General features: G+C 42.2%; 1 protein-coding gene across 11 annotated transcripts in view; it reads left to right on the top strand.

The window, feature by feature from the left end:
• The window catches only part of LOC120903350 (kinesin-like protein unc-104), a 44,654-nt gene extending 20,596 nt beyond the window's left edge, over positions 1 to 24,058 (top strand). Inside the window, exons 1-22 of one of the 11 annotated variants that reach the window (XM_040312731.1) lie at positions 226 to 604; positions 7,955 to 8,176; positions 8,270 to 8,694; positions 8,810 to 9,065; positions 9,438 to 9,440; positions 9,764 to 9,927; positions 10,013 to 10,152; positions 10,902 to 10,943; positions 12,162 to 12,542; positions 12,616 to 13,073; positions 13,145 to 13,259; positions 13,335 to 13,501; positions 14,369 to 14,574; positions 15,257 to 15,661; positions 16,399 to 16,536; positions 16,601 to 17,065; positions 17,133 to 17,223; positions 17,296 to 17,958; positions 18,039 to 18,228; positions 18,643 to 19,495; positions 19,574 to 19,675; positions 19,743 to 24,058. In XM_040312731.1, the coding sequence (XP_040168665.1) occupies positions 7,994 to 8,176; positions 8,270 to 8,694; positions 8,810 to 9,065; positions 9,438 to 9,440; positions 9,764 to 9,927; positions 10,013 to 10,152; positions 10,902 to 10,943; positions 12,162 to 12,542; positions 12,616 to 13,073; positions 13,145 to 13,259; positions 13,335 to 13,501; positions 14,369 to 14,574; positions 15,257 to 15,661; positions 16,399 to 16,536; positions 16,601 to 17,065; positions 17,133 to 17,223; positions 17,296 to 17,958; positions 18,039 to 18,228; positions 18,643 to 19,495; positions 19,574 to 19,675; positions 19,743 to 19,890 (5,595 nt within the window). In that variant the 5' untranslated portion in view covers positions 226 to 604; positions 7,955 to 7,993 and the 3' untranslated portion in view covers positions 19,891 to 24,058. Of the gene's footprint in view, positions 1 to 225; positions 605 to 1,613; positions 1,812 to 7,954; positions 8,177 to 8,269; positions 8,695 to 8,809; positions 9,066 to 9,437; positions 9,441 to 9,763; positions 9,928 to 10,012; positions 10,153 to 10,901; positions 10,944 to 12,161; positions 12,543 to 12,615; positions 13,074 to 13,144; positions 13,260 to 13,334; positions 13,502 to 14,368; positions 14,575 to 15,256; positions 15,662 to 16,398; positions 16,537 to 16,600; positions 17,066 to 17,132; positions 17,224 to 17,295; positions 17,959 to 18,038; positions 18,229 to 18,642; positions 19,496 to 19,573; positions 19,676 to 19,742 lie in introns of those variants that run through there. The other 10 variants (XM_040312736.1, XM_040312734.1, XM_040312732.1 and 7 more) reach the window with 10 other exon arrangements.
• Positions 24,059 to 25,660: the final 1,602 nt, after the last annotated feature.

Raw genomic sequence — 25,660 nt, forward strand, 5'->3', positions numbered from 1 at the left:
GTGGCTCTTGTGTGAGCATTAAAACCGTGTCCAAGTGTTCGCTCAGCTGAAAAATACCACCACACACGACGGTATGATAAGTCTCTGCTTTGCTCACGGGGCAGCAACATTCAAAGGATATTGAGCGATTCCGTGAAAAGGCTGAGAGACTACTGGATGTCTTTCTGTTGAGCGAATTATTATCGTGTACTCTCCTACGCGAGTACTCTACTCATTTGGGAAAAAGCGATTCAGTTCCAAACTAGCCTTCTTCCAGCATGGATTGAAAACGGAACGGAACGCAAAACCCACCCCAAAAAACCGTGTGCGGGCGCACAGTATAGCATTACAGAAAAATCAATTCCAACGGCAAACCAGCACTGGCAGCACTCGACACCTAGTGGACTAGCGTATTTCACCCTGCCCACGACGGCACACGTGTACCGCCGAGTGTGTGTGTCTGTGCGTGCGTTTGTGTGTGTGTCCGTGTACGCGTGCATGTGTTAACATCACACCTCCCACAACAACAACAACAACAACAAAATTTTTCCACTTAGAACAGTGCTTTAGAGCAAGGCACTTTTTCCACATCGGCCAAAAAGTTGGCCAAATTTTCATCTCCTCTGTAAGTGTTACACATTCTGCGTCACAAATGGTAAAGGAGGGTTGATTATTCGTTTCTTTCGTTCGAGGTCATTTCTTCGTCCACCCATCTCCTAGCCCTCTCCCTGTCGTTGAAAGGGGTGGTGTAAGAATATGCCAGCCATTGATTATTCATGGTTTAGAAGTGAAAATGGCTTATAAAGGTTTGGCTACATTACTATGTGTGTTTCTGTGTATGAATAAAAGCAAAAACTGCTTGCATCGTGCCAGTGGCTGTTAATAGTATGCAAAATCATCTTAATTATCGACTACGACGCATGCAGACAAGCGAATACTTGTTAAAGGTCATGTCCGCTGATAGCATTCGTGGAGGGGATGGGGCGTGCGTGTATATAGCCGAGTGGTGGGTGAATAAGTATGTGTGAAAAGGTTAATTGTGCATATGGTGCATTGAAAAGATGACAGTTTCAATCAGAATTTATATTTAAAAAGGATTATTATAAAAGTTACTAGATATGGATATCATATGAAGTGTATCAATAACATTAGTTCTTCCATTTGTTCTGTTGCTAAAATGATAATATACTACTGTGCACGTGTTAACTGAAGCTTGCTCAATGGTGGAAAAACACCACAAAAACGGTGAAAGAAGTAGGGTAAAAATAAAATTCTGCAGCGCCATTTTGTGAATTACCAAGTGCAATTTTCCATTCAAAGATTTTCCATCCATCTCTCGGTAGTTTTGCTCTCTAGCCATGTCTCTCCCATGTCTAGCTCTCGCTCTCCCGGAATGGAAATATACGTTAGAAGCAAAAGCACGGCTATGAGCTGAAAGAGAAAAGTGTGTGCTCACTCGTGATTTCCACGCGAGGAAAACTAAGGATATTTTTGCGTTTTCCGACAGCGAAAAGAGTGATAGCGCTCCTGAGCATTGGCTGGTGTGAGTGAATACGTTACAGTGAGAGAAAGAGAATAGCTGTGAGTGAAATATCGGAACGGATTTTTAACATCGTCATCGCTGTGCGCCTTTGGAAGCTTTGCGAAGAAAAAAGAAGTTGTATAATGCTTAAGCCTGTCACAAATTTATAGTTTTTGTCTAGTTGGTCCATATTTCTTTGTGTTCTGCTTTTACTTTTGGTACTTTTTTGTATAAACAAAATTAGTTCAAAAATCGAATCTTAGTTCGTTGCACGTTTGTGTATTACAAATATCTTCTTCCAGTACATCAGGTAAATATCAGGTATTTATGTGAATTATTAAGTATTATCCAACTCACAATATGGTACATCTGGTTGGCATGGTACTTGAGACAACTACACTCGCCAGAATCACTTCATCCTTGAAGCATCCTTGTCGACGCGTTCGTTTGTTGTCCGACGGCAGCGAACACTCGAGGTCAGGCCGTAGTAGTAGTAGTTCCTTAGCCATTTGGGCTGCCAAGCCCCATCTGGTACGTGATCTGTCACGAACCAGAGCGCTGATTATCTGCATTATCCTCTCAATCAGTATCGGGCAAGTTTCCGTACACAAAACACTCCCGCTGTATGCATTATGGCAGTGGAGGCACCACTGTGGGCCCACGACCCCAAAATGGTAGATCATTTGTTCCCTTCCCAACGCACAGTGAGTGGGCCCCACCGCTTGCGATGTGGAAGAGAGTGAGTGCTCCTCGGATATCGATTGAGGGAAAAAACATCCCCCAAACAGAAGAAAGAGCGAGACGTTATTTGTTGCGGGATAGACAAACGTTCCTGCTGGAGAAGGAAACAAAGTTACCCACACAGCCACATGATGCATACATTCACACGTGCACAAAAAGGCTGACCAATCTAGTGTGGGATAATCTTTTGCTGCAAGTACCAGCGGGAAGGTGGGAAAAAGGAAGGCTTTGATATCGATTTTCCTGACCAACACACCCATATGCGAGGGAAGATGTTGCTCTTTTCTGGCTCCGCGGTACACAAAGAGAACAACACAACAGTGTACGAATGTGTTCTACCTCCACTCTTGTGTGCATGTCGTGCTTTTGAATCGACACGAGCTAATAATAAGAATAAATAAATGAGTAGGAAAATGGAGCACACCACGATGAGTCATCCGTTTTGCTGCGGGCCAGCCCAGTGGCCTGGTATGAGGAAGTAGAACAGAACGTACAGTGTTGCCTGTATGTATCTAGCGGTATTCCACAAGCAAAAGAGGATGAGATGCAATTTGCATGGCACCATATTTCTGTACTGCAGCTGATGCCCTCACTAATGGATCCTTTTCGAGCAGGAAAAGGCGCCCGCCTGTCCACACAGCTTGCTCTATGTGCGTGTGACGATGTGAGCGTGTGGCCTGCGGCAGTAAGTTACCTTGAAAAATGTCCCTGCCGTCTAATATTAGTGTTGGTGAAGTAGTTAGAAACTGCATTTAGCATAGAGCAGATCACCCGTTTGTCGTACGAACGAACGATTCCACCCTTCGTCGAAGAGGTATGGGGGCTTTACGCATGTGAAGAATTATTTTCGTTCGGAAACAGACAATCAATAGCAAAGAATCAGAGGTTGTCGACCCGAGACCCGTTAGTGGAATCATACGGAATTAGATTGGACTGCATGGGGTGATGATACGATGAAATTGCACAAACAAACTGCTCAAGGAATATAATTCAAATGCAATGGCTTGACTGTATGATGCACCTGTCTTAAGCTTAATTCGCATCTATGTACCTCATGTTGCATATTCCTTTATCTAAAAAAATAATATCGTTAACGCATCAAAAACAGTTTGACAAAACAAATTAATGAAATATGTCACTTAAAAAGAGGTCAAACATATAACTTTTAAGGTAATTTGTTGATATGTACATAAAAATTCAACTAAAATGTGATACTAAGAAAAGGAAAATATGGAATTTGTACATATTGGTTGAGGAATAATTGAAATATTCGAAAGATTCGAAAGATCCCCGTAAGTTGGACGGGTTGGATACTCATTCGGACCGTTTCACCGTACAATGAACATAATATTTGAATTATGTATGACATTGACGTATAAAAATGTCTTGTTTTGAAATCTTTTTCAAAATATACTGTTTATTGTATTTAAAAATAAAGGCATCCACTTATAATACAGCTTGTTGTACTGCTATACTGTCGCGGAAATCTAAAAAACAGCTCTATACTTTACTTTTTTTACACAGTCTACATTAGCCATACTGTGATGTGTGTTTGTACACTTATCGGTCATATTGGATCACGTAAAATAAATGTCAAGAATAACATAACAACATCGCCATTAATAATGATGTCTGCAAAAACCGTTCGCCCACAACCACCGTACGACCATTACAAAGGCAAACATAGTAAGGCGAACGGAGCACAACGCCACACTAGTAATGGTAGCTTCATCCTTGCACTGAAATATAATACGCACTGGCAAAAATCCATCGTCAGCAAATGGACGAACGATATTGAGTAGTGGTAGAGTCGTTTGCGCACAGGTTCGCTGTCTGGGGAGAACCGCTTTCTTTGCCCAATGTTTCTGCCAAGGGTAATATTTGCTATCATTTGTGTCTAGTCTTGGGTTAGTTTCGGTAAAACCAATTCAGTTTGCTGTACTATATAAAACTACAACGTACAAAAGCAAAATATGGTAGAGCAAACCGGATCCTTGTTTGGAAGAAACTGTACACCGTACCCACAACGCATGAGTCACGCTATTGGACTTACCAGAGAGTTGCCTCCCTGGAATGGCTCCAGGTTGCCGTCGAGCGGGTGTATTTGTACGAACATGCCAAGGTATCAAGCAGTTCACCGATGTGAAAAGTCGCCCAGAAGTCGCAACTGGATGGATGGATACTACGCTACGTGATTCATCCAATTTGCTTTGTGTATGTTTCGGGGCAGCTACACGATGGAAACTCCATCTGGGTTGGTGATAGGGATGGATGGTTGTGCTACTAATACTATTGTGCATTCGCAAACACACCACGAACGGCTTGGTTTTCATCCAATAAAAAATCCATATCCATTCGGTTCTTATAGAACGTTCGATTGTGTCTGCATTAGGGCAAACAGGATCGCATGTGTAGCCAGTGGGCATAATACCACACCATTGTAGAAGGTGTTGTCGGTTTAACTTTGTGCTTTGCCGACGGTAAAGCTCTGTAACACAAATGATTATAAGGTCAGCAGGTCAGGTAACAGGTAATGAGAGAAAATGATTATGCATTTTGACAAAGTTACATTTCTACTGACTCCCAAATGACTGCACTGAATTGTTCTGGACGTGTTAGTCATAATAGTATAAATATTTTGTTATGTTAAGGGTACGGGGTTGTTAATTTATCTGGTTATTGTTTAATATAATATTTTTGTTATTCACCTTCACGGAATATCTTTCAAAACTGCATTATACACTGAGCCGAAATGCGTTAACTATAAACCCCACAAAAAACACGAAAACTGACATGGTTCAGGGCAAAGTTCATTTCCCATTTAAGGCCATTTCAAATGACCGCACTATGGCTACTTGTAGAAGTTTCCATGTTTCCTTCCTACGAGAAGGATAGCCTATGCTTTTACATCTCCCTACCCACTTCTTGCGATCCCTTTGCGATTAAATCGCGTAAAAAGAAAAACAAACCATACGGAGTAGTGCTGTCGCTGGCAGACTTCTGGCGCCAGCATTTGCGTGTAATGAATGGCTTGTGCTTTGCGTTACCACTCAACTCAACAACGAAAAAAAAGGAGAAACATTCAAAAACATTTTTGCATGACAGCTAATCTCCTTGTACTACTACCTGCAAGTAGTTCAAAGTACTTGCTCGTTGAAGTATGATGGATTTAGTGTATAATGTGGAGAAAAAAGCTCACTTTTTCAGAATCGCGGTAGCAAAAATATCAAGGACCTAACAACGGATTAAACTCGTGTAAAAAAAAACCCAAATGCTTTAGATGTCGTCATATTGTTAGCGTTCTGTTTTAATGGCATTAAAAACGGACATTATTTCCTATTCCATGCTGGAAGCATTTTCTTCATGTTGCTTCATTTTTGTGGCGCTATTTCTTGTCCTTGGAATCACTTTGCACCGTCGTGTCGCTGTGTATGTATTTGTGCACTTAGTCGTCCGGTTTGTTTGCTAAGTAGCTTAACGTAGCGAACACGCACCCAGGATCCGGCTAATCAAACTCTCGGCCACCCTTCAGTCGGACCAACCTGGTTCGTTGTGCTCAATTTATGAGCTTATGTTTATGATGTTTTCCCGACCTACGATGATTGAACTCTTTGCTCTTGGCATAAAGCAGCAAGCAACTTTCGTGCCTCATGAAAGGTGAAGTTGTTGCGTGGGTGCGATATTCAACAAATTGGATAGCGTGTCGTTGATTAATTTAGGCTCAAAAGCTTGTTCCCCTCCATACTTCTTACGCAAGCGGCACAGGAAAGTGAAGGAAAATGGCAAAGGCACGCATGATGTGCATAAAGTGTAGATGTAGCTCACAAACCGTTGAATGGTGTGTGATACGTTTATACTTGTTTGCTTGTTGGTAGAAAACGGAATGAAAGGGAAGGTATAGAAACAAATAAGCTTAGTGCTACGTGTCATTGCACAAGATGACACTTAATTAAAAGTTATTTAAAGAAAGCTGTGAAAAAATGATTGGAAAAGGTCAGGTGGCTACCAGGTATATCATTTAATTCTGTATAACTGTATAACTGATCTTAATTCGCTTACAAAATCTGATAAATTATTTTACTCCTGACAAAATTAAATATAATTAGAGTATCATAATAAAAGTTATCGTAAGTGGTTTTATGGTAATTTAGTAAAAACTTTTCCTACCATTCTGTTGCTCGCAAATTCGAATAGAATTTTGTGTAAATCTCCACATTAAACGTTTTCAAGTAAACGTTAAAGTAATCTTGAATCAAGTTCGCCCAGTGTAATTTAGTGGTGTTGTTTTCCCACGAAAATGTTTAATCACTATCATTTCTCCAAACTCCCCCGTGAAAAATTGTACTATATATCTTGATTCATTTCATTTTTGCCATCGGAAGCGTTTGTGTTAGTAATTAATTGCAAACTCCATACCGGTTTCATTGATTCAATCGTCTCCCCTTTTTCGGTATTAATTACGCATTGCAACAAGCTAGGACGTCCTGCTGAGATTGGGACGTCCTGCAGGGAATTAGTCAAAATGAACGATTGCAGGCGCCGCCAGTTTCTGTTCGGATTTCGCCCAACATAGGTTGAAAGAAGACCCCATGCTAAGAGCTGTGGTTCCTTTTGTGCTGCTGCAGCAATTGGAAACGTGTTCGTTTTCGGTGCACAAATGTAAAGTATATTTTTCGTTTCGATTGCAAATGTTCTCCAGAATCCAGAGGAGAATGTGGAAAAGTTTTTTTTCCGTATTTCTGGGACATACGGACTACAAGGTAACGTTCATAATCCTTTGGAGCTCCATAGTTGACGTTTTTCGCAAACGCCCTTACATGTTTTACCTGTGATTTATGTGTCTGGTTCTAAATCCAGGATTCTGGCTAGCTGAAAATTCAATTCATTTCGAGGAAAGTTGAAATAATTTATCGTTTTTTGCTGGGATTTGTAGAGATATTATTTTCCTATACGTGCGAAACAAGGGAATTGCTTTTGAAACTTTTAATTAAACTCACATGCCCGATAGTCTCTTACGCTCATATGTATATATTTAATTACATTTGAGAGAAGATTTACCTTCCTCTAGATCCTGGCAGAACCACACTTTAATCTCATTACAGTGGTTATTAAACACTAAATTTAGCGTTTAAGACAAAGCTAGGGAAGGTAAAGTTAGGCCATTCTTCTGCCCTTAATCTACAACGCCCTGTGGCTTTGGAAGTGTGTTGTGAAGTGTTAATGTTGAGGTTTCATTACGTGCTTTCGCCATGCAAATGAACGTCGAGGTACACATTCTTGCATAAGCAATCCGTATTTCTTCTTCTTTAACGCATCTTCCACTCAACAGTGGATGGAATCTCTTGGCAAAAAAGTTTCTATTTTCGCCGACTGCATTAAGCTCTGTTTTTTCCTTCCTTCATTTACCTTTGAATAGAAAGTTTATAATGACTTTGCTGCTTCGTTTATTTTTATCGCATAAAATTTTCCTGCGGTTTGCCTTATTTTTTTACGGCTGTTAACGAGAAGCGATTGTACAGTCTAAAAATAAAGCGTAAGGTGGCCAAGTTTTGCAATCTCCTCAAGGGCATGTTTTACAGGTTTGCGTTTCACTTAATACCATTGTAATATTAGGTTTTGAACCAATTCAATGAGAGGGAGGGATGAGTAAATACTTACTGAATACAAGCAAATAATCCGTTATTTTTTTCTTTTATTTCATTTCATGTCCAGATATAAACCCGATTGCAAGGCCTAGGGCCTCTCGCCGTCATGTCGTCCGTGAAAGTGGCGGTCCGAGTGCGACCCTTCAACTCGCGGGAAATTGCCCGGGAATCAAAATGTATCATCGAAATGGCCGGCAACACGACCTGCATCACAAACCCGAAAGTTCCGCCCGGTTCGAGCGAATCGGTCAAACGCTTCAACTACGATTACTCCTACTGGTCACACGACGTAAGTTGACAGCACTGCGCAATGTGTGCATTACGGGACTAACCGGAGCGACCACACCCTCCCTCCCCTCTCTCTCTCCCGTCATCTTTGCAGCCGCGCGATCTGGAATTCTCGACACAAGCCATGGTATACTCCGACATAGGAGAGGAAATGTTGCAACACTCATTCGACGGATACAACGTTTGCATCTTCGCCTACGGACAAACGGGCGCCGGCAAATCGTACACCATGATGGGCAAACAGGAAGACGGCCAGGAGGGCGTGATACCGATGATCTGCAAGGATCTGTTCCGTCGAATACAGGAAACCGAGAGCGACGATCTGAAGTACTCGGTCGAGGTGTCGTACATGGAGATTTACTGCGAGCGTGTGCGAGATCTGCTAAATCCGAAGAACAAGGGCAATCTGAAGGTGCGCGAACACCCGCTGCTGGGCCCGTACGTGGAGGATCTGTCCAAGCTGGCCGTCACCTCCTACCAGGACATTCACGACTTGATCGACGAAGGCAACAAAGCACGGTAATTAGGCGCAATGCTAAATGAACGAAATGGCTTTTTGCTGTTGCATCATGGTGGTGATGGAATCATCGAATATACTAAATCGTGCCTTTACTTTTACTCTTTACCATCTTAGTACTGTGGCCGCAACCAATATGAACGAAACGAGCTCAAGATCACACGCTGTGTTTACGATTTTCTTCACCCAAAAGCGACAGGACCGCATGACCAGCCTGGAAACAGAGAAGGTTTCGAAAATTAGTCTGGTCGATTTGGCCGGCTCCGAGCGCGCTGATTCGACAGGCGCCAAGGGAACCCGGCTGAAGGAGGGAGCCAACATCAACAAGAGTCTCACCACGCTGGGCAAGGTTATATCGGCTCTGGCAGAAATTGTAAGTACCGTACGACCGTACCGCCATACGCGTTTACGTTTACTCCTTTTCTTTGTTTAGTGATGTATTGGTCTGTTAGCTGAACGTTTCCAATGCTAGGATTTTTTGGTGTTTTGATCGGTGCTCGCATATCTGTGCGAGCAGCAACTGTGTTAGTGTTGCATTATGAAGTCTTTCCATAACATGTTACCTTATGATCCGTTCCATTATATAGCGATTTTTTTATTTACCGTAGCAAATATTGATTCATTTTCACTATTACTCGTTTTCATTTTATCGAACTCGCGTTGACGAACATTATCCTCATAATCATATCCATCATCATATACGAAATCGCCATGATAAACTCTTCGATACAATCTACAAAAACAGTCCGTAAGTATTCGTTATTTCCGGGCGTCACATAGTTTTGTTTTTTCTTTCTCGTTTCGTTGTGATTGTAGTTGTTGATGAGTTGGAGTGTCCCCACAATAATGTGTGTCTTTGCAACGACTCACTTTTGTTTGATTACACTACTCATTCACAAAATTAAATTGTCATTTCACACATATAAATTGGATGTTCAACAAAGAGCATGATGTTCCTGTCGTAAAATCTCTAATAATGTGTGTTATATGTGTAGATGTTCCTTTGCGTGTATTTTCATCGAGCGGTTTTGTTTAATTTATCCCAATAATGGTATATTTCTTTGTTGATAGGCATCTAAGAATAAAAAATCAAAGAAAGCTGACTTCATTCCATACCGCGATTCCGTACTGACATGGTTGTTAAGAGAGAACCTTGGCGGTAACTCAAAAACGGCCATGATCGCTGCGATATCGCCGGCCGATATCAACTACGACGAAACACTCAGCACACTGAGGTATGTCGGGAGTCAAATGTTGATCTGTTTCTTTCTGGCGAATACGATTTATAATCGCTTTTTTCTTTCTTCCTTTTATTATCAGATATGCCGATCGTGCGAAGCAGATTGTCTGCAAAGCTGTCGTCAACGAGGACGCGAACGCGAAACTTATTCGCGAACTCAAGGAAGAGATACAGAAGCTGCGCGAGCTACTCAAAGCCGAGGGCATTGAGGTGCAGGAAGGTGAGTTTGAGATCGTTCCGTACCACATCCGGTGCTTAAATAAGCTGCCACTGTTAGACGCTTGCAGATGTCCTTATCCCTTATCTTTCCTTGACAAAAACATGCGATCGGCAACGGTTCGGGAACGGTTGTTCCAGTTGCAATCGGGTTGATCTGTTTTCCTCAACCTGTACCGTATCTGTACCATGGTGATGGTGCTCCAGGTCCATTCCCTTCTTCACACATCTTCATAGATCCCCTTCATGAAGCACCTTCCTACCTTCCTGCCATACATCGCAGCTCGATTGTTATCCTTTCAACCATGCGTTTGGAATGCGTTATTTCGGCCGTTTTTTTTATACATACATTGTTTAAGTTAGTTCTTTGTGCAATTTGTCTGTTAGTTTTGCGAATCAAAATTCAAAATCTAAACCGAAATCACTCGCTCGCTCATCCATTCGTTCAAAATTCTAAATCAATCCCAAAGTATAAGAAATTCATCATGTCATTGTGCTGCTTGACTACATTTTTCACATTTGGTTGATCGTCTGAATCGGATTATGCTAGTTGGCGAGAAAACTGATGAAAGGGAAGAGAGAAAAAGAACAAACACACGCACTCACCAGTACATCTGCCATGGTTAGCGAATATGAAGCTTGCCGAAGCTTTTTGCTTGCGATTATTACTCTACACACAATAAAATAAAAACCAGCTTAAAAGTGTTGAACTGTGAATTTTTTAATCACACTTGTACTACACTTTTCATGTAGGACCGGACGGTAAAGTGGTTTGTGAAAAGCGAGATGCTAATAGTAAGTAGAGACTACCGTCGAACGCTAAGATAACAGTTATGCCTACCGTATTTAAAGAAAAAAAACTTTGTTTCTTTTCTTTCTTTGTGTTGTAAATCTTTTTTTGTCTAAACTTGTTTTATTTCGTTTTCACATCACTATCGTATAACCGCCTTCTCACCATATCATGATACCATTCGCCATAGCTTCGGTTTGTGTTTTTACTTTTCATATTATTTGCTAGCTATTTTTCCTTGTAACGATTTCTTGAAAGTTCGATTGCACTGAAATCGGCGTGCATTTTTTTGTAACTATTATGAAAATGGCGTACAAGAACGCAACTGTACGAGCTTCGTCAATGTGCTGCCGAAGATGAGAGAATGTGTGTCAACTCATTTTTACGTGGCTATGTTTGTCTGCTTTGGCATCCCACAAACTGCTCCTCCAAACGTTTTTGAAGCGTGAAGTTGCTTCTGTGAATATTAAAACTCTTCGCTACCCTTAAACTAAAGCTAGCAGTACATACAGCAAATGATTGACATGTTTGATGTGTGCTTTACTTGTTGTGAATATATTTTTGCTTCCCATATGCACGCATATTCACCCATGAATCACTTATGATCATCCAGTGTTTTTTTTTTAATTTATCAACACGCAATCGTTCTTTATTTCTTGTTTTTTTAGTTCCATCATAACAGGGTTGGACAAAGTTGACTATTGAGTCAAAATTGCGTCAAAGCGTATGCTCACCTTTCCCGGCCCCATTTACTCAATGTACCAAAATCAGAAACTACCAAATTTGTTCAACCCATCGACTAAATTGATGGCGCTGTCACTGGCAAACATGTTGATCGTTTTAAGTGTTTGTACCGTTTATTATGTTGTTTTTCGTAGATCTAGTTTTGTGGTTGTTTGATCTAAAGAAGTGTGTGTTTCAAAACAAGGATACGTGCGAAAAAAAATTCAAACGCACTTCAAAATTAAATACAACGAATTTGAGTTTTGAATTTTCGAAAATAAAAACATCAATGTGATTATCCCTGGCATTTATCGTAAAAGAAAACCATTCTTCTTCTATGCAAATCGTCACATGTGGTTATGCGTAGCGATTTTTTGTGAATGTAGTACTAAATACACACAAACAATCTAATTTTTAAATAAAAAAAAAGGAAAACTACTCACGAGCTGCAATAATACGATGTTATGTTTTAATGTTTTTACTGTAACTTTTCTTTCCAGAGGACGAATGTCTCATCAAGTCGGACAAAATCGAGTCAGTTGGTGGTGTGGTCATCACCGAGGAAGGTGAAGATGGCGAGAAGAAGATACACTCACCGAACCGTAATCGCAAACGTACCGGTTCGAGTACGGAAATGGCGGTCGATCAGCTGCAGGCAAGTGAAAAACTGATTGCCGAACTGAATGAAACGTGGGAGGAAAAGTTAAAGCGAACGGAACAAATCCGTGTGCAACGGGAAGCCGTTTTCGCGGAGATGGGCGTGGCAGTGAAAGAGGATGGCATCACGGTTGGTGTTTTCTCACCGAAGAAATCGCCTCATCTGGTGAATCTCAACGAAGACCCCACGCTGTCCGAATGCTTGCTGTACTACATTAAAGACGGTATGGGAACGGGACACGGTGCACCCGCGGTTCAGCGGGGGAACGGTAATAATTAAATTTCCTTTCTTCACAGGACTGACCCGTCTCGGTACGTCGGAAGCAAACGTACCGCAGGATATTCAGCTGTCCGGTTCACACATCCTAAAGGAGCACTGCGTGTTCGAGAATAAGGATGGCGTAGTCACGCTGGTGCCGCACAAGGACGCGCTAGTATACGTGAACGGGCGGAAAGTAATCGAACCGGAGGTACTGCAAACCGGTTCGCGCGTCATCCTGGGACGCAATCACGTGTTCCGGTTCACGCATCCCGAGCAGGCGCGTGAGAAGCGCGAGAAAAACAAGGAAGTTGATGTGTGCGAAACGCCTGGCAACAGTGGCGAGATTGCGGATTGGAACTTTGCGCAGTGCGAGTTGCTTGAAAAGCAGGGCATTGATTTGAAAGCGGAAATGGAAAAGCGTCTACTAGCTCTGGAGGAGCAGTACAAGCGCGAAAAGCGGGCGGCCGATCAAGAATTTGAAGAGCAACGCAAGGTAGGTTGATTGCATTTACAAATGTCAGCAATGAACTGGATTTTAACAGTAGTTTCCATACGCTTGCGCAGACCTACGAGGCCAGAATTGATGCGTTGCAGAAGCAAGTGGAAGAACAGTCGATGACCATGTCGATGTACAGCAGCTACAGTCCTGAAGACTTCCACCAGGAAGAGGACATCTTTGGTAAGCGAAGCTGCACTCGAACGAAATGTACAAGTTAGTTAATCTATGAATCTCTCCCTGTCTCCCAATCCACAGTCAATCCACTGTTTGAGTCCTGTTGGACAGCACGAGAAGCAGGACTCGCTGCCTGGGCCTTCCGCAAATGGCGTTACCATCAGTTCACATCGCTTCGTGACGATCTGTGGGGCAATGCAATCTTCCTGAAGGAAGCTAATGCGATTTCAGTCGAATTGAAGAAAAAGGTATGAGCATATAACACAAACAGTGTTGCAAAATGTCACTGTCAATGTCAAAAAAATCTGACTGAAACAAAATTCATGTCAGCGTCACGTACTTAATGGTGATAATCAGATGTGACCTAAAAACGATTGGCTTGATCAATGCATGCTTCGTGACATTTTTGCGACTAACGCTTGCTCAGTCACTATGTCATGGCTTTTTTCACTACTGTGATCAGTTCTGCAAAATGTCACTTACATAATCATGACAAATTACGGTTGAAACAAAATAATGTTAGCGTCACGAGCTCTACTGTGATGGTCAGAGGTGAGACTCAAACAGTTGTTGCGACCATCACATGCTGGGTGACATTGTGTGCAACCAACTTTTGGCAAGTCACTTGGTCGCGACATTTTCAGTCGGTGATAATCACGACAAGTGAGTGACCAAGAGTTGGGTGCTAAACAAAATGTCACCTAGCATGTAACTGGTCCACCAACTGTTTAAGTCTTACCTCTGATCATCTCTCAGTTGTGTGAATTGAGCTGAATTGAGCTTCGTTTCAGTCATGAGTGTTGGTGATCGAAAAAGGGGCATTTGGCAGCCCTGTCACAGCGAGAAAAAGTCATGATTATGTTTGTGTCGCCATTATGCTTAGCTTGTAAGTCAGAGTATCGCAGTTGACACAAGCAGTTGCACTTGTTGTGTTCAGCATGTCATGACGCACTTTCATTGAGTATCAGTAATGAGCATCAAGCTACCACGCATATGTCGATTGTTTTCATTGGTGAATATCTTGTGATGCTCATGACATTTTTCAGCACTGATCACAAATGACGGTGTTCATGTCTACAATGTATGCTTTATTTTCTTCCATCCTATACTTGTAGGTTCAATTCCAATTCACACTGCTGACCGATACACTGTATTCTCCGTTACCGCCGGAGTTAACACCCGCACCAGCAGTCGGTGCACTGATAAACGGTGGCCAGGAAGATGAATTCGGCCAGAATCCGATACCGCGAACTACTGTGGCGGTTGAAGTGACCGATACTAAGAACGGCGCTACCCACTACTGGAGTTTGGAGAAGTTGCGGTAAGCTATCCAGCACATTCATCACACATTGTTCGCTTTTGTGCGAGTTTTATTTTGTTCCCCCTTGTGGTGGCATCGACAACGTGCTAAATTACAGCTTAACGCTCCACTTAGTATCAACATCTAATAACAGACATCCTCAAAGGCACAAACACGTTCTCATCACAAACTCATAAAAGAGATTTGTATCTATTTTTTGTTTGTTTTTGTTTTAGATATCTGCACTGACATCATTCGCATTAAACTATTGGGCGGTTGTATTCCTTTTAGCGTGAAATTTCCTCCGCGTGTTAGATCAGTAATATGTTTAGAACAAAAAATCTCTTTTAATAGTTGCAAATCTCGCTTGATTTTTATTCCGCTGTTATCTTTAACGCCTTTGCAAATGCGTATGATCCAGTTTTTGGAAGGGCGTTTTATAATTTGTTCCTCCATTGCCGGCATTTAGCGTGTATGAGTTGTTTAATGTCTTCTTTCTCTGTTTGTCTTTTATGCTATTGTTTGTTGCGAATCGTAATGGCGATATCTGTGCAATACGATTAACACCTTCAAACTTGGTCTTGTATAACTGGTTGTCATGAAATGAACCTGTGCGGATGTATGTACACCCGCAAACTAATCCGCGGCTGCAATACACCTTTTGTTTTGAACGCTCGCCCACCCGACTCATCAAATTGGGCAGGTATCGGTTGGAGCTGATGCGACAAATCTATAACACCTCCGACACATCTCCCGAGCTGATGAGCTTCGTGCTCGAGCTGTCTAGTGGCGAGCACTCTCCCGAATATCCTGGCATACAGTACCAAGCGTACGCTCGGGCGGAGCACCAAACTACCGAACAACCGAACCGAGAAGCAGCACAGCTGCTGACGGGGCTAGCATCAAACTGTGATGTTAGCAATTGTCTGACCTCACCAACAACATCGGTGTCATCCACCGCATCCTCTCCCTCCGGTTCCTGTGGCACTGCATCACCACCATCGCCGCCATCCGTTATCTATGACGGCAGTATCGCCGGATCGCTCAACAGCGGCACGTTGGGCAAAACAGGCACAAGGCTAACTCTGGCCAATCTGATGCCATCTAGGTTAGCAGTAACAGCTCCGCATGTAACGCACGTAATCAGTGTGGGCTCATTAGATGTGCAGTGTATTGTGTGCCCGGGATCTTATGCGGATTCCAAGCTGTCCGATTAATTTTGCTTTTTTACAGATCTTAATGATCGTAGAGCTGTGATATCGATAGTATCTACTGCTTTATTGCTTATTGCTTTATTGGTATAGTTTAAAACACTTGCTATTTGCAAGCTGGATATAATTTGATGTAGTTTAATCATGTACAGTTTAATTTGTCTATAGTTTGTATCAAAATGCTGCTTTTTCTTTTATTAAAGCGTCGACATTTTTAGCCCACGATTTTAGCTTGTAATAACTATTCGGCTATGCATGGCAATGATACAATATTTACATACATAATACACAAAACATCACATACATTATCCATCGAGCCTTTGAGGATTTGGCTGGAGTGATTACATTAAAAATCGAGAAAAAAAAACAAAAGACTCTAGTACAAAGCTTTATTTGGATTATGTTTGCCATTTGATGGAATCTGCAATTATTTGATGCTAAGTGTTGGCACAACAGTTTATTATGCTTGCCTAGAACAGTCGCGGATTGTGCTAACATTTATCATCAATATATAAGATAAAAAATGCCAACTATATTTAAGTATTATAAATAGCTAATCATATTTACGCTTTTATGGCTGTTGAAATAATACATTTGATAGTTTACTCACGAGATGATATCTTTATAATTATAGGCAACGTCTTGAATTGATGCGTGAGATGTATCACAATGAAGCAGAGCTAAGCCCAACATCACCAGACTACAATGTGGAAAGTTTGACCGGGGGCGATCCATTCTACGATCGTTTCCCATGGTTCCGGATGGTGGGACGGTAAGATCGATTGTGTCAAAGCAACGAATTATCGCAATGCTCATCGGTTTTTTCCGCCTTTCAGATCGTTTGTGTATTTGAGCAACCTGCTCTATCCGGTTCCGCTGGTCCACAAGGTGGCAATCGTGAATGAGCGTGGAGATGTGCGCGGCTACCTGCGTGTTGCCGTTCAACCCGTGATGGATGAGGAAAATGCTGACTTTAGCAACGGGGTGAAACAATCCGCCCGCATCCTATTCGACGAGGAGCAGAACGGACAGCATAAGGTGCCGAAGATTCGCACCATCCCCGATAAGGATGAAAAGTACATCGAGGGAGGAAACGAAATGGGCACCAAGCTGGAGGAATTGGAGCAGGAAGATGCGGACTCTGGACGTGGCGATTCGAGCGTTGCTTCCGAGCTGCACGAATCAAACGACCAGGAACCGGGCGAACATTTGCAGCCGGGCAAAGAGTTTACCTTCCGCGTTACTGTACTGCAGGCTACAGGAATTGCGGCCGAGTACGCTGATATATTCTGTCAGTTTAAGTAAGTGGCTCAGTGGCACCAGAACTGGATCGGCGTTGTAAACTAGTGTTATCTGTTTTTTCTTTAGCTTTTTGCATCGACATGAGGAAGCATTCTCCACGGAACCGGTCAAGAACTCAGGATCTGGAGCACCGCTTGGATTCTATCACGTACAAAATGTAAGCGTTCTGCTGGCTTGTGGTGCTCTCGTGCCAAATTCTCATATTCTTCCTTTGACACACTTCTTGCAGATCACAGTTCCGGTAACGAAATCGTTCATCGAATATCTGAAGACCCAACCGATCGTTTTCAAGGTGTTCGGTCACTATCAGCATCACCCGTTGCACAAGGATGCCAAGCAGGACTGCCAGATCACGAGGCCCCCTCCACGGCGCATGCTGCCGCCGAGTATTCCCATCAGCCAGCCGGTACGCAGTCCAAAGTTCGGTCCACTGCCGTGCCCACCGTCTTCGACGGTGCTGGCCAAGCACGACGTACTCGTATGGTTCGAAATCTGTGAGCTGGCTCCTAACGGCGAGTACGTACCGGCGGTCGTCGACCACAGTGACGATCTGCCCTGCCGGGGACTGTTCCTGCTTCACCAGGGCATTCAGCGACGCATTCGCATCACTATCGTGCACGAACCGACACCCGAAGTAAAGTGGAAGGACATTCGCGAGCTGGTTGTCGGACGCATTCGCAACCAGCCGGAACCGGCCGACGATGAGGATTCGGACTCGTGCGTCCTGTCGTTGGGCTTGTTCCCGGGCGAGGTGTTGGAGGTGCCCGGAGATGATCGGTCGTTCTTCCGTTTCGAAGCTGCCTGGGACTCGAGTCTGCACAATTCGGCTTTGCTCAATCGTGTCACACAAACGGGCGAACAGATCTACATTACGCTGAGTGCTTATCTTGAGGTGAGCAAGTGTGGCAAATTAAAGCTTGTACACAGTTTGGTAATTTATTTCCCCCATCTTTTCTCACTTTTTTTGCACAGCTTGATAACTGCGCTCGTCCAGCCATCATCACGAAGGATCTCAGCATGATCATCTACGGCCGTGACGCCCGCACTGGACCACGTTCGCTGAAACATTTGTTCTCCGGCCAGTACCGCAATCCGGAAGCGAATCGCCTGTCGGGCGTGTATGAACTATCACTGAGAAGAGCTTCTGAAGCAGGTAGTCCAGGTAGAACTGTGCTAGTGTGTAGAGCGGTTGAGAAGGGAGAAGAGATGAACGCTTATATGATTTCCGTAGTTCCTTACTATATTTTTGAAAGTTCATTTGTTAAATTCTGTTTTTATGATTTAAACTCCTCTTTACACTTTGCATATGAACTCTCACATGTTGATACAGCCATTAATGTAGACCATATTGCTGATGATAAAAGTTGATTGTGCGTAAGACTTTGAAGGCAGACAACTATAACACAATCTTGTCTGTTATGAACTTGCTTTTTTCAATGCTTTTTTATAATGAATTGCTCTCAACAGCGTGTTTGATATATTGTTTGCATTTTTTTCAATTGCGTACGTTTCTTGCGCTTGCTATAATTACTTTGAAGCTCGAATGTAATACTAAAACAAATTCATCCTTCATCAGGTGTCCAACGTCGTCAGCGTCGTGTGCTGGATACGAGCTCTACCTATGTGCGCGGTGAGGAGAATCTGCATGGCTGGCGCCCTCGCGGAGACTCACTCATCTTCGATCACCAGTGGGAGCTGGAGAAGCTTACCCGCTTGGAAGAGGTTGGGCGCGTTAGACATCTGCTGCTACTGCGCGAACGACTCGGCATGGACACGACACCGAATCCGACCACCAAAACTGAAAAGGACGTGTGCAATTTGGCTCAGCGCGCTAGTGCATCACCGGTACACATGGTTATTCCACCGTCGCCGCAAACGCCGGTCAAAGATCAGCAGGCACCGGCAATGCCGGAGCGTGAGCTGTCTGTCCGCGAAACCGAGCTGGTGTGGAAGTGTGTGAAGCTTATTCAGGGTCGTATCGGCTGCAAGGAGCTGGGCGCCGAGGGTAACGGTTCCGGAACGCAAGCGTCCGACGCTTCGCCGGGCGATGAGGGCTGTGCCGATATGAACGCGAGCTACATTTCGAGCAACTCGATCGAGCTGTGCTCACCGGAACGTGTGGATATGCCGAACGGTTGGGAGGCACCGGCACCGGCTCCGCAAACGCAGGACCTGTCGCTTCGGCTGTACGTACCAGAGCTGGAGGAGATTCGCGTCAGTCCGGTGGTAGCCCGCAAGGGCTATCTGAACGTGCTCGAGCATGGTGGTTCCGGCTGGAAGAAACGATGGGTCACCGTGCGACGTCCGTACGTATTCATCTTCCGCTCCGACAAGGATCCGGTAGAACGCGCCGTCTTGAACCTTGCCACAGCGCAGGTAGAATGCAGCGAAGATCAAGCGGCGATGGTGAAGGTTCCGAACACATTTAGGTAGGTATAATAAAGCATTCCCTGCCAAGGGACTGAGTGTGGAATGGCAACTAGTAAACACATTAATCTGTTTTACAGTGTTGTCACCAAACATCGAGGATATTTGCTGCAAACACTCGGTGACAAGGAAGTGCATGACTGGTTGTATGCAATCAATCCCCTGCTGGCCGGGCAAATTAGGTAAGAAGCGCTGTCTGCTGTAAAAGTGTAAGTGCACAATAGTAATAACGTACCATATCGCATACAGGTCTCGATTGGCCAGGAAAAACATTTCCAGCATAAGCAGCACTGGAAGTGGTGCAGGCGATCAGCAACAGGCGACGACGGGAGCGTCCGCACTGGCTGTAGCGGCCGCCCAGGGCAACGGAGGTGGCAGCAGTTCTGGAGGCAAATGAGATACAATAACGATGGAGTCCGTGCTAGTATACTAAACTACTGCGCAACGGCTACTCCTACACTGTCGCAGAATGTAGAGCGACCATAAACCATGACCACCATTATTCCTAGAAAGGATGATCTAAGTTTGACGTGATGCAATCGCCACCACCAAGAAAACCAAAATCAAACCAAAATAATTATTAGTACTCGTTGTCGTTAACTCCTCCTCCCTCCTTCCCTCTCTCCACTTAGTTGTGTTGGTAGGTTTCGGTTTCGAATTAAGAAATTCAACATCACAAATAAGGAAGAAGAAAACACGCAGCCAGACAAACTATGTCACGGTATGTGTCAAGAACATGTGAAGTTAGTTAAAAGAAGCGAGAACGGCATGATTGTACGTCAGATGATGATGATGTTTTGGAGTGCGTGGCAGATTAGTTGATTATAGTTTACTTTAGCACTTCTCATTAGTTGATAGTTTAATTTGTGAACGGTTCTTTTAAGAGCCGGCGTAATTTTACTTTATCGAAAAAGGATACTGTTTAACGCTACATGTAAGATAGCATGTTTTGTATATATACAAAAGAAATGGAAAACTATTTTTATCCCACATAAAGCTAAAGGATCATTTTATCCTCGTGTTCAGTTGCCTGTTTTGGAGCAAAGTTTATTTATCGTTTCACATGTGATTGGTATGCGTATCACGAACGATACGGAGGGGATTTATGATTAGATCGCACTCAGGCAGGGTCTGGTGCTGTTTGCCGATTCGTTTTTTTAATTCTACAGAATTTCCTCTAGAGAGACTGCAATAAGGCTTACAAACTAGAAAGATAGAACGGGCAATGGGGAGGAGCAGCGAAGCTGTAACCTAACGCATTGCCCTAGCGAAACCGCAAGAACCGACCACTTGGCTGTCGTGCTTGCGTAGCGTTGTGGTACGAATTGTTGCTACATTTAGATATCTGATTTACTGTGCTTTTTGCAACACTTTTGTGACACTGTTGTTGGTGCTTTCTTTCTTTGCCAGTTTGGCTTGAGATGATGATGGCGAGAAGGAAACGGCATGTGTGTGTGTGTGTGGGCCAAGAGCAATCGAAATATGATAGTGGGAGCGATGTGCAAGGCAGAGGACACCTACATAATACTTTCCGTTGGGCGAATCCTAAAAGAAAACATGGGAAAGATATTAACCAATAGAATAGTTAATGTTTAGTGCAAAAAACAAGTGCGAATAAACAAAAAAACACACATGGAACAGCTTACAAGGACGAGTACGAAGCGGTACGAAAAACGCATAAACAAGATAGTGGTTAAAGTGGCAAAGTTAAGCATTGTCTGGAAGCAAATACCGCAAGCAGAACAAATTGATATAAGTGTAGTAGTGGATCAACACTACTAGCAAACACATTCTGATAACACTCACACACAGAGTATAGTGGCGTGAGACTACTGCGTTGGCTATGCTCTTGTTGTGACCGGATCAGAATCTCTATGCCAGCCACAATGTTTGAATCTCTGTAAAAGATAATCGTGTCGTGTACATCTCTCTTCGCGTAAACAAGCGTTGGCAAGACGGGAAGGAGGAAATAAAACATACAAAACGAACTACTATTTACAAGACAAAAAAGTCAGGCAGCAACCGCAACAATACACGGCGCAAGCATGCGAAGGGAATAAAATTCTACACAATATTATTCAACAAAACATACCTACGGAAATACCAGTAGTATAAAGATAACAAAAAAAAAAACACAGGAAAAAGATCAGCTCAGCTCAAACAAGTTTGCAAAATGAACAGAACAAGAAAACACACTCCCATACATACCTACACCCGAACGTGGAACGTAAAGTATTAGTGCATTGACAACTGAATGAATTGTTACGATCGGACTATTACGATATATTTAATATTTTATTTTGCTTTTGCGGGGAATCTATTGGGCAAGGCAGCGGCTGCCGAGCAGAATTGCAAAGTAAGGAATCGAATACACGCCACTCAAAACGCTTCGAAAACGTGTGCAGAAAAATGGACAAGGTACACGCACTGAAGACTGTTGCAGCTGGTGGCTTGAAGCTATTGTGCGCAAGTGTGGTTAGTGTTTTTGCTTTCTTTTCCGCCTCTGCATCTGTGTGTTGATGGGGTGGGGGTAAGAACTTCCTCACGTAAATACAAAAGTGTGAAGAGTACTATCCTGTAATAATCACATCAACAAAACAGAACAGGATTGTACAGAAGTATGTAAATAGTGACAGCACACACACACACAAACTACGACGGCGAGAAGGGATGGAAGAATATTGAAGCGTTTTAAGTTGTACGCTTGAATGGCCTTAGCTTCCTTTCTATATATTTTCCAAAAGAATGGAGCTTTTGTCAGGATCAAAGCTGTGTTGTTCGATTTTGCATCCTATTGCTTGGGTTGGCGGCGTATAAGATTCCTCAAAACCATACTACTGTGTACATATTTGGTATCGGTCGATGGAGCATGTGGAGCCGGTGTGTCCGGTGTATCGTACTGTCCGCACGCCAAGACCACCCTTTATCGATCATCTATTTCATCTCACAGATACAGACGAGGAAGGTTTAACAGGATTTAGGCTGATTTTGAGCATCACAGTGCAACCAACCGATACCAAAGATAAAGATGTGTAGGCAAACCAAAAAAGGGTAAGGACAAGGATGGAAGGAAGGTACAGGATGAAAAAAGTTAAGTACGATACGGCAATGTTTGTCATGCATTCGGTTTAGGAAAATCTTTCAGGCAGGAAGAATTTAGACAGCCAATTGGTTTCATTTTCTTTATCGCTTTATTTTCGCGCGGTTTAGATATGCTTGCATTAAGTGATGGTATAATGTCACTTTTATTATGCAAAGCATTGAAACAACCCATACTTTTCTTAAATATATGCTTAATTTCTCACTTTGTGTATATTTTTCATTCTCTTTCTCTGAAAAGCTTCTTTCTAGAAACAACTAGAAAGTTAAAATAGACGAAGCGATGTTTTAAAATATTTGTGCAAAATTTCAAAAAACCAATTGCTATAACAAAAAAGGACACAACCTGGTACAACCGTGTGTGTGTAAACGTAAAAACAAAATAGAACAAAAATAAATGAATAAATGTAACCGTTTCAGATCCATTCTGCTTACCGCAAACCAAATAACACCGATACATAAAAAAATAATTGTATAGGATATAGTGGACAAATAAAACAAACAAACAAAAACAACTGAGAATTACTTGAGAAACAAAACCAAACCATACCCAAAACGAGCAAGAAAAGAAAAGAAAAATAAGAAAAAAGATCAATCCCAAAGTAACACAGTAGCGTTACTCTATCCCTAGCAGCACACACACACACACAAACAGACACACAAACAGACAGACACCGCATACACCACTCCATTCTTCTTCCTTCCCGTGTACTCTCTATCTCTCTATACGTATATATTTACATAAAATAATACATGTATTTAGCCAAAATGCCTAGTAAAGAGAAAACTTGCTTACGTTTCCACACGCCGTTTTACGTTGATCTTGGGTGAGGGGGAGGAGGGGGGGGAGGGGTCCGATGGCACCCGAAACAGAAACAAATTAAGAAAAGAAAAAAATGGAGAATAAACACAGTTTAATTTATTGTTGTTCCCCCGCAGCGAATCCGCCACATACGATCGTGCATAAAACAATATATGTATTCTGAACTCTATAATCACAGCATTGGATGAAATAAAAACAAGGAAGAGTAAAATATAACAACAAGAACAAAGAAACACTTGCCTGTGCATGCAAGTAAGTGTTGCATCATGTCGTGCAAGAAGCTATTGAGCAGCATGTTGAGAAGGTCTAATAAAAGAAATGGAAAATGCAACAAAAGGACACAAATAGTAAATGGATTTGTAGCCAGGAATGAAAGAAAGAACGCTGGAACAAAACAAAATGGAAGATACGTGGTAAGCAACAAAACACAACCAAAGGAGGGAAAGCGATTTGTGAACGTTTGTGTAGGAGAAGAAACCACAAATGAATTGAACGATTGGGAAAAGATAAAATATAGAACCTATTGAACAAAACCAAATCGTATTATCTCCTTCAACTATATGAAATATACAAAAAAAAAGCAAATCCATAAATATTTATATACATAAACAATTATACCTATACAGATAAATATATATATTTGGAACAGAGATAAAACAGAATGACCTGTGGTTTGGTTATGGTCCGTGAATGTCTTGTCGATCTCTGCAAAAGCATGTGCAGAATTTGACTAACAGCTAGTTCGCTCCTGGAAGTGAGAAATATGCACGTGTCTGGTCTGAAGTGATCACAGTGATCTGATCGTAACTGTAAGTACGCTGCTGCTTGATGGAGTTGGTTGAGTTGCCTGTGCAAGTATTATTTAAATGTGCGAAGAAATCCAAGTATTCAAAAGCTGATTGATTGAAGCATCGTTGGCTTTTTAGAAACGAGAGGTCAAGCTAAGGGTTTGAGCGAATAGGAAAGTAGTCGAAACAGACAAAGTCTTAAAGACATCGCCAATAAGTGCAACCCTCGACAACATGTAACCGTGGCATGCTGAAAGACGTTGAAAGTGTCATAGGGTCGTAGAATCATAATAGTGAAAGGAAAGAAAATGTGCAAAATGTTGCAGTATATACAATAACTGATCGAAGAACGACTGCAGTAGCAACGGGAGTGAAAGGATGTAGAAAAAGAAACACAGGTAATGAAAACACTAACATATAAAGCCTACAAAACTGGTCAGCAATTGATGGATTGATTGATTGATTCAAACAGACAAGAAAAGCAAATGCAAACAATAACAACAACAACCATTCACACATATTCAACAATACAAACCAAACATGCTTTGAAAGAAAATAAAGAAAAATGTGGAAAAACACAATAAAAATATGATAAAAATGTAATAAAAAATAAGATTCAACATGTGCTGCATTTTATTGAACCGAAATTTAACGAAACCATCAATCTGTTATACGGATTGTTATACGACTTGTGAGGTTAGAGTTACGCCTAAATGTATGCAATATGCAGATTTCTTTTTACACATGTTTACATGTTCTGATAGTTGAAATTTCCCTTTATTGCGATTGTAAGTTAGAATATGTTTTTAAAAATCAACAAATTATTCGAAATTGGTATTTTTTCGGACGTGATGATAATAATAAAATTTTTCAACAATTTGTTTATTTTGTTTTTACTTTCTACTTGGCTTGTTTTCGTATCGCTTTCGTACGTTTATGTAGCATTTATTGTTTCAACAAAATACTCACTAGAAACATAACAGGAAAATCTCGCGTTTGTATTTGCTACATAAGTTTTTTTTTATCGAACAAAACATCCTCAAAGAGAACTATGTGATAGAAGAATACAATGTTTTCCTATTTTTCGGCGATCTTGTTTTCTGATGTTTATCTATTTTAAAGTAACTTCTTCGAATACAAATATTTTGTTGCCATGTTTGGAACCATGAATGAATTGGACGTTTGCGCTCTTAACACCATTGTTGCGAACGGTGACGTTCATCGACATAAAATTGTAAACATTCATTCGATTTGAAGCTTCCCATTCCCATCTCTCTCTGTCATTTGACATTCCCGTCAAAAAATGTCATTTGACATGAAGACATTTTCAAGATACATTCATTTGACATTCGCCAACCTGTATGAATCGTGAACTGTGTCGTATTGCAAACGGCCGTATTCATGTCAAACTACAACAGAGCGTGCGGTGCAAAGGCTTTCGTTTCACTAGTTTTTGC

The sequence above is a fragment of the Anopheles arabiensis genome, chromosome 3 (genome assembly GCF_016920715.1).
Source record: "Anopheles arabiensis isolate DONGOLA chromosome 3, AaraD3, whole genome shotgun sequence".
Taxonomy (NCBI): Eukaryota; Metazoa; Arthropoda; class Insecta; order Diptera; family Culicidae; genus Anopheles; species Anopheles arabiensis.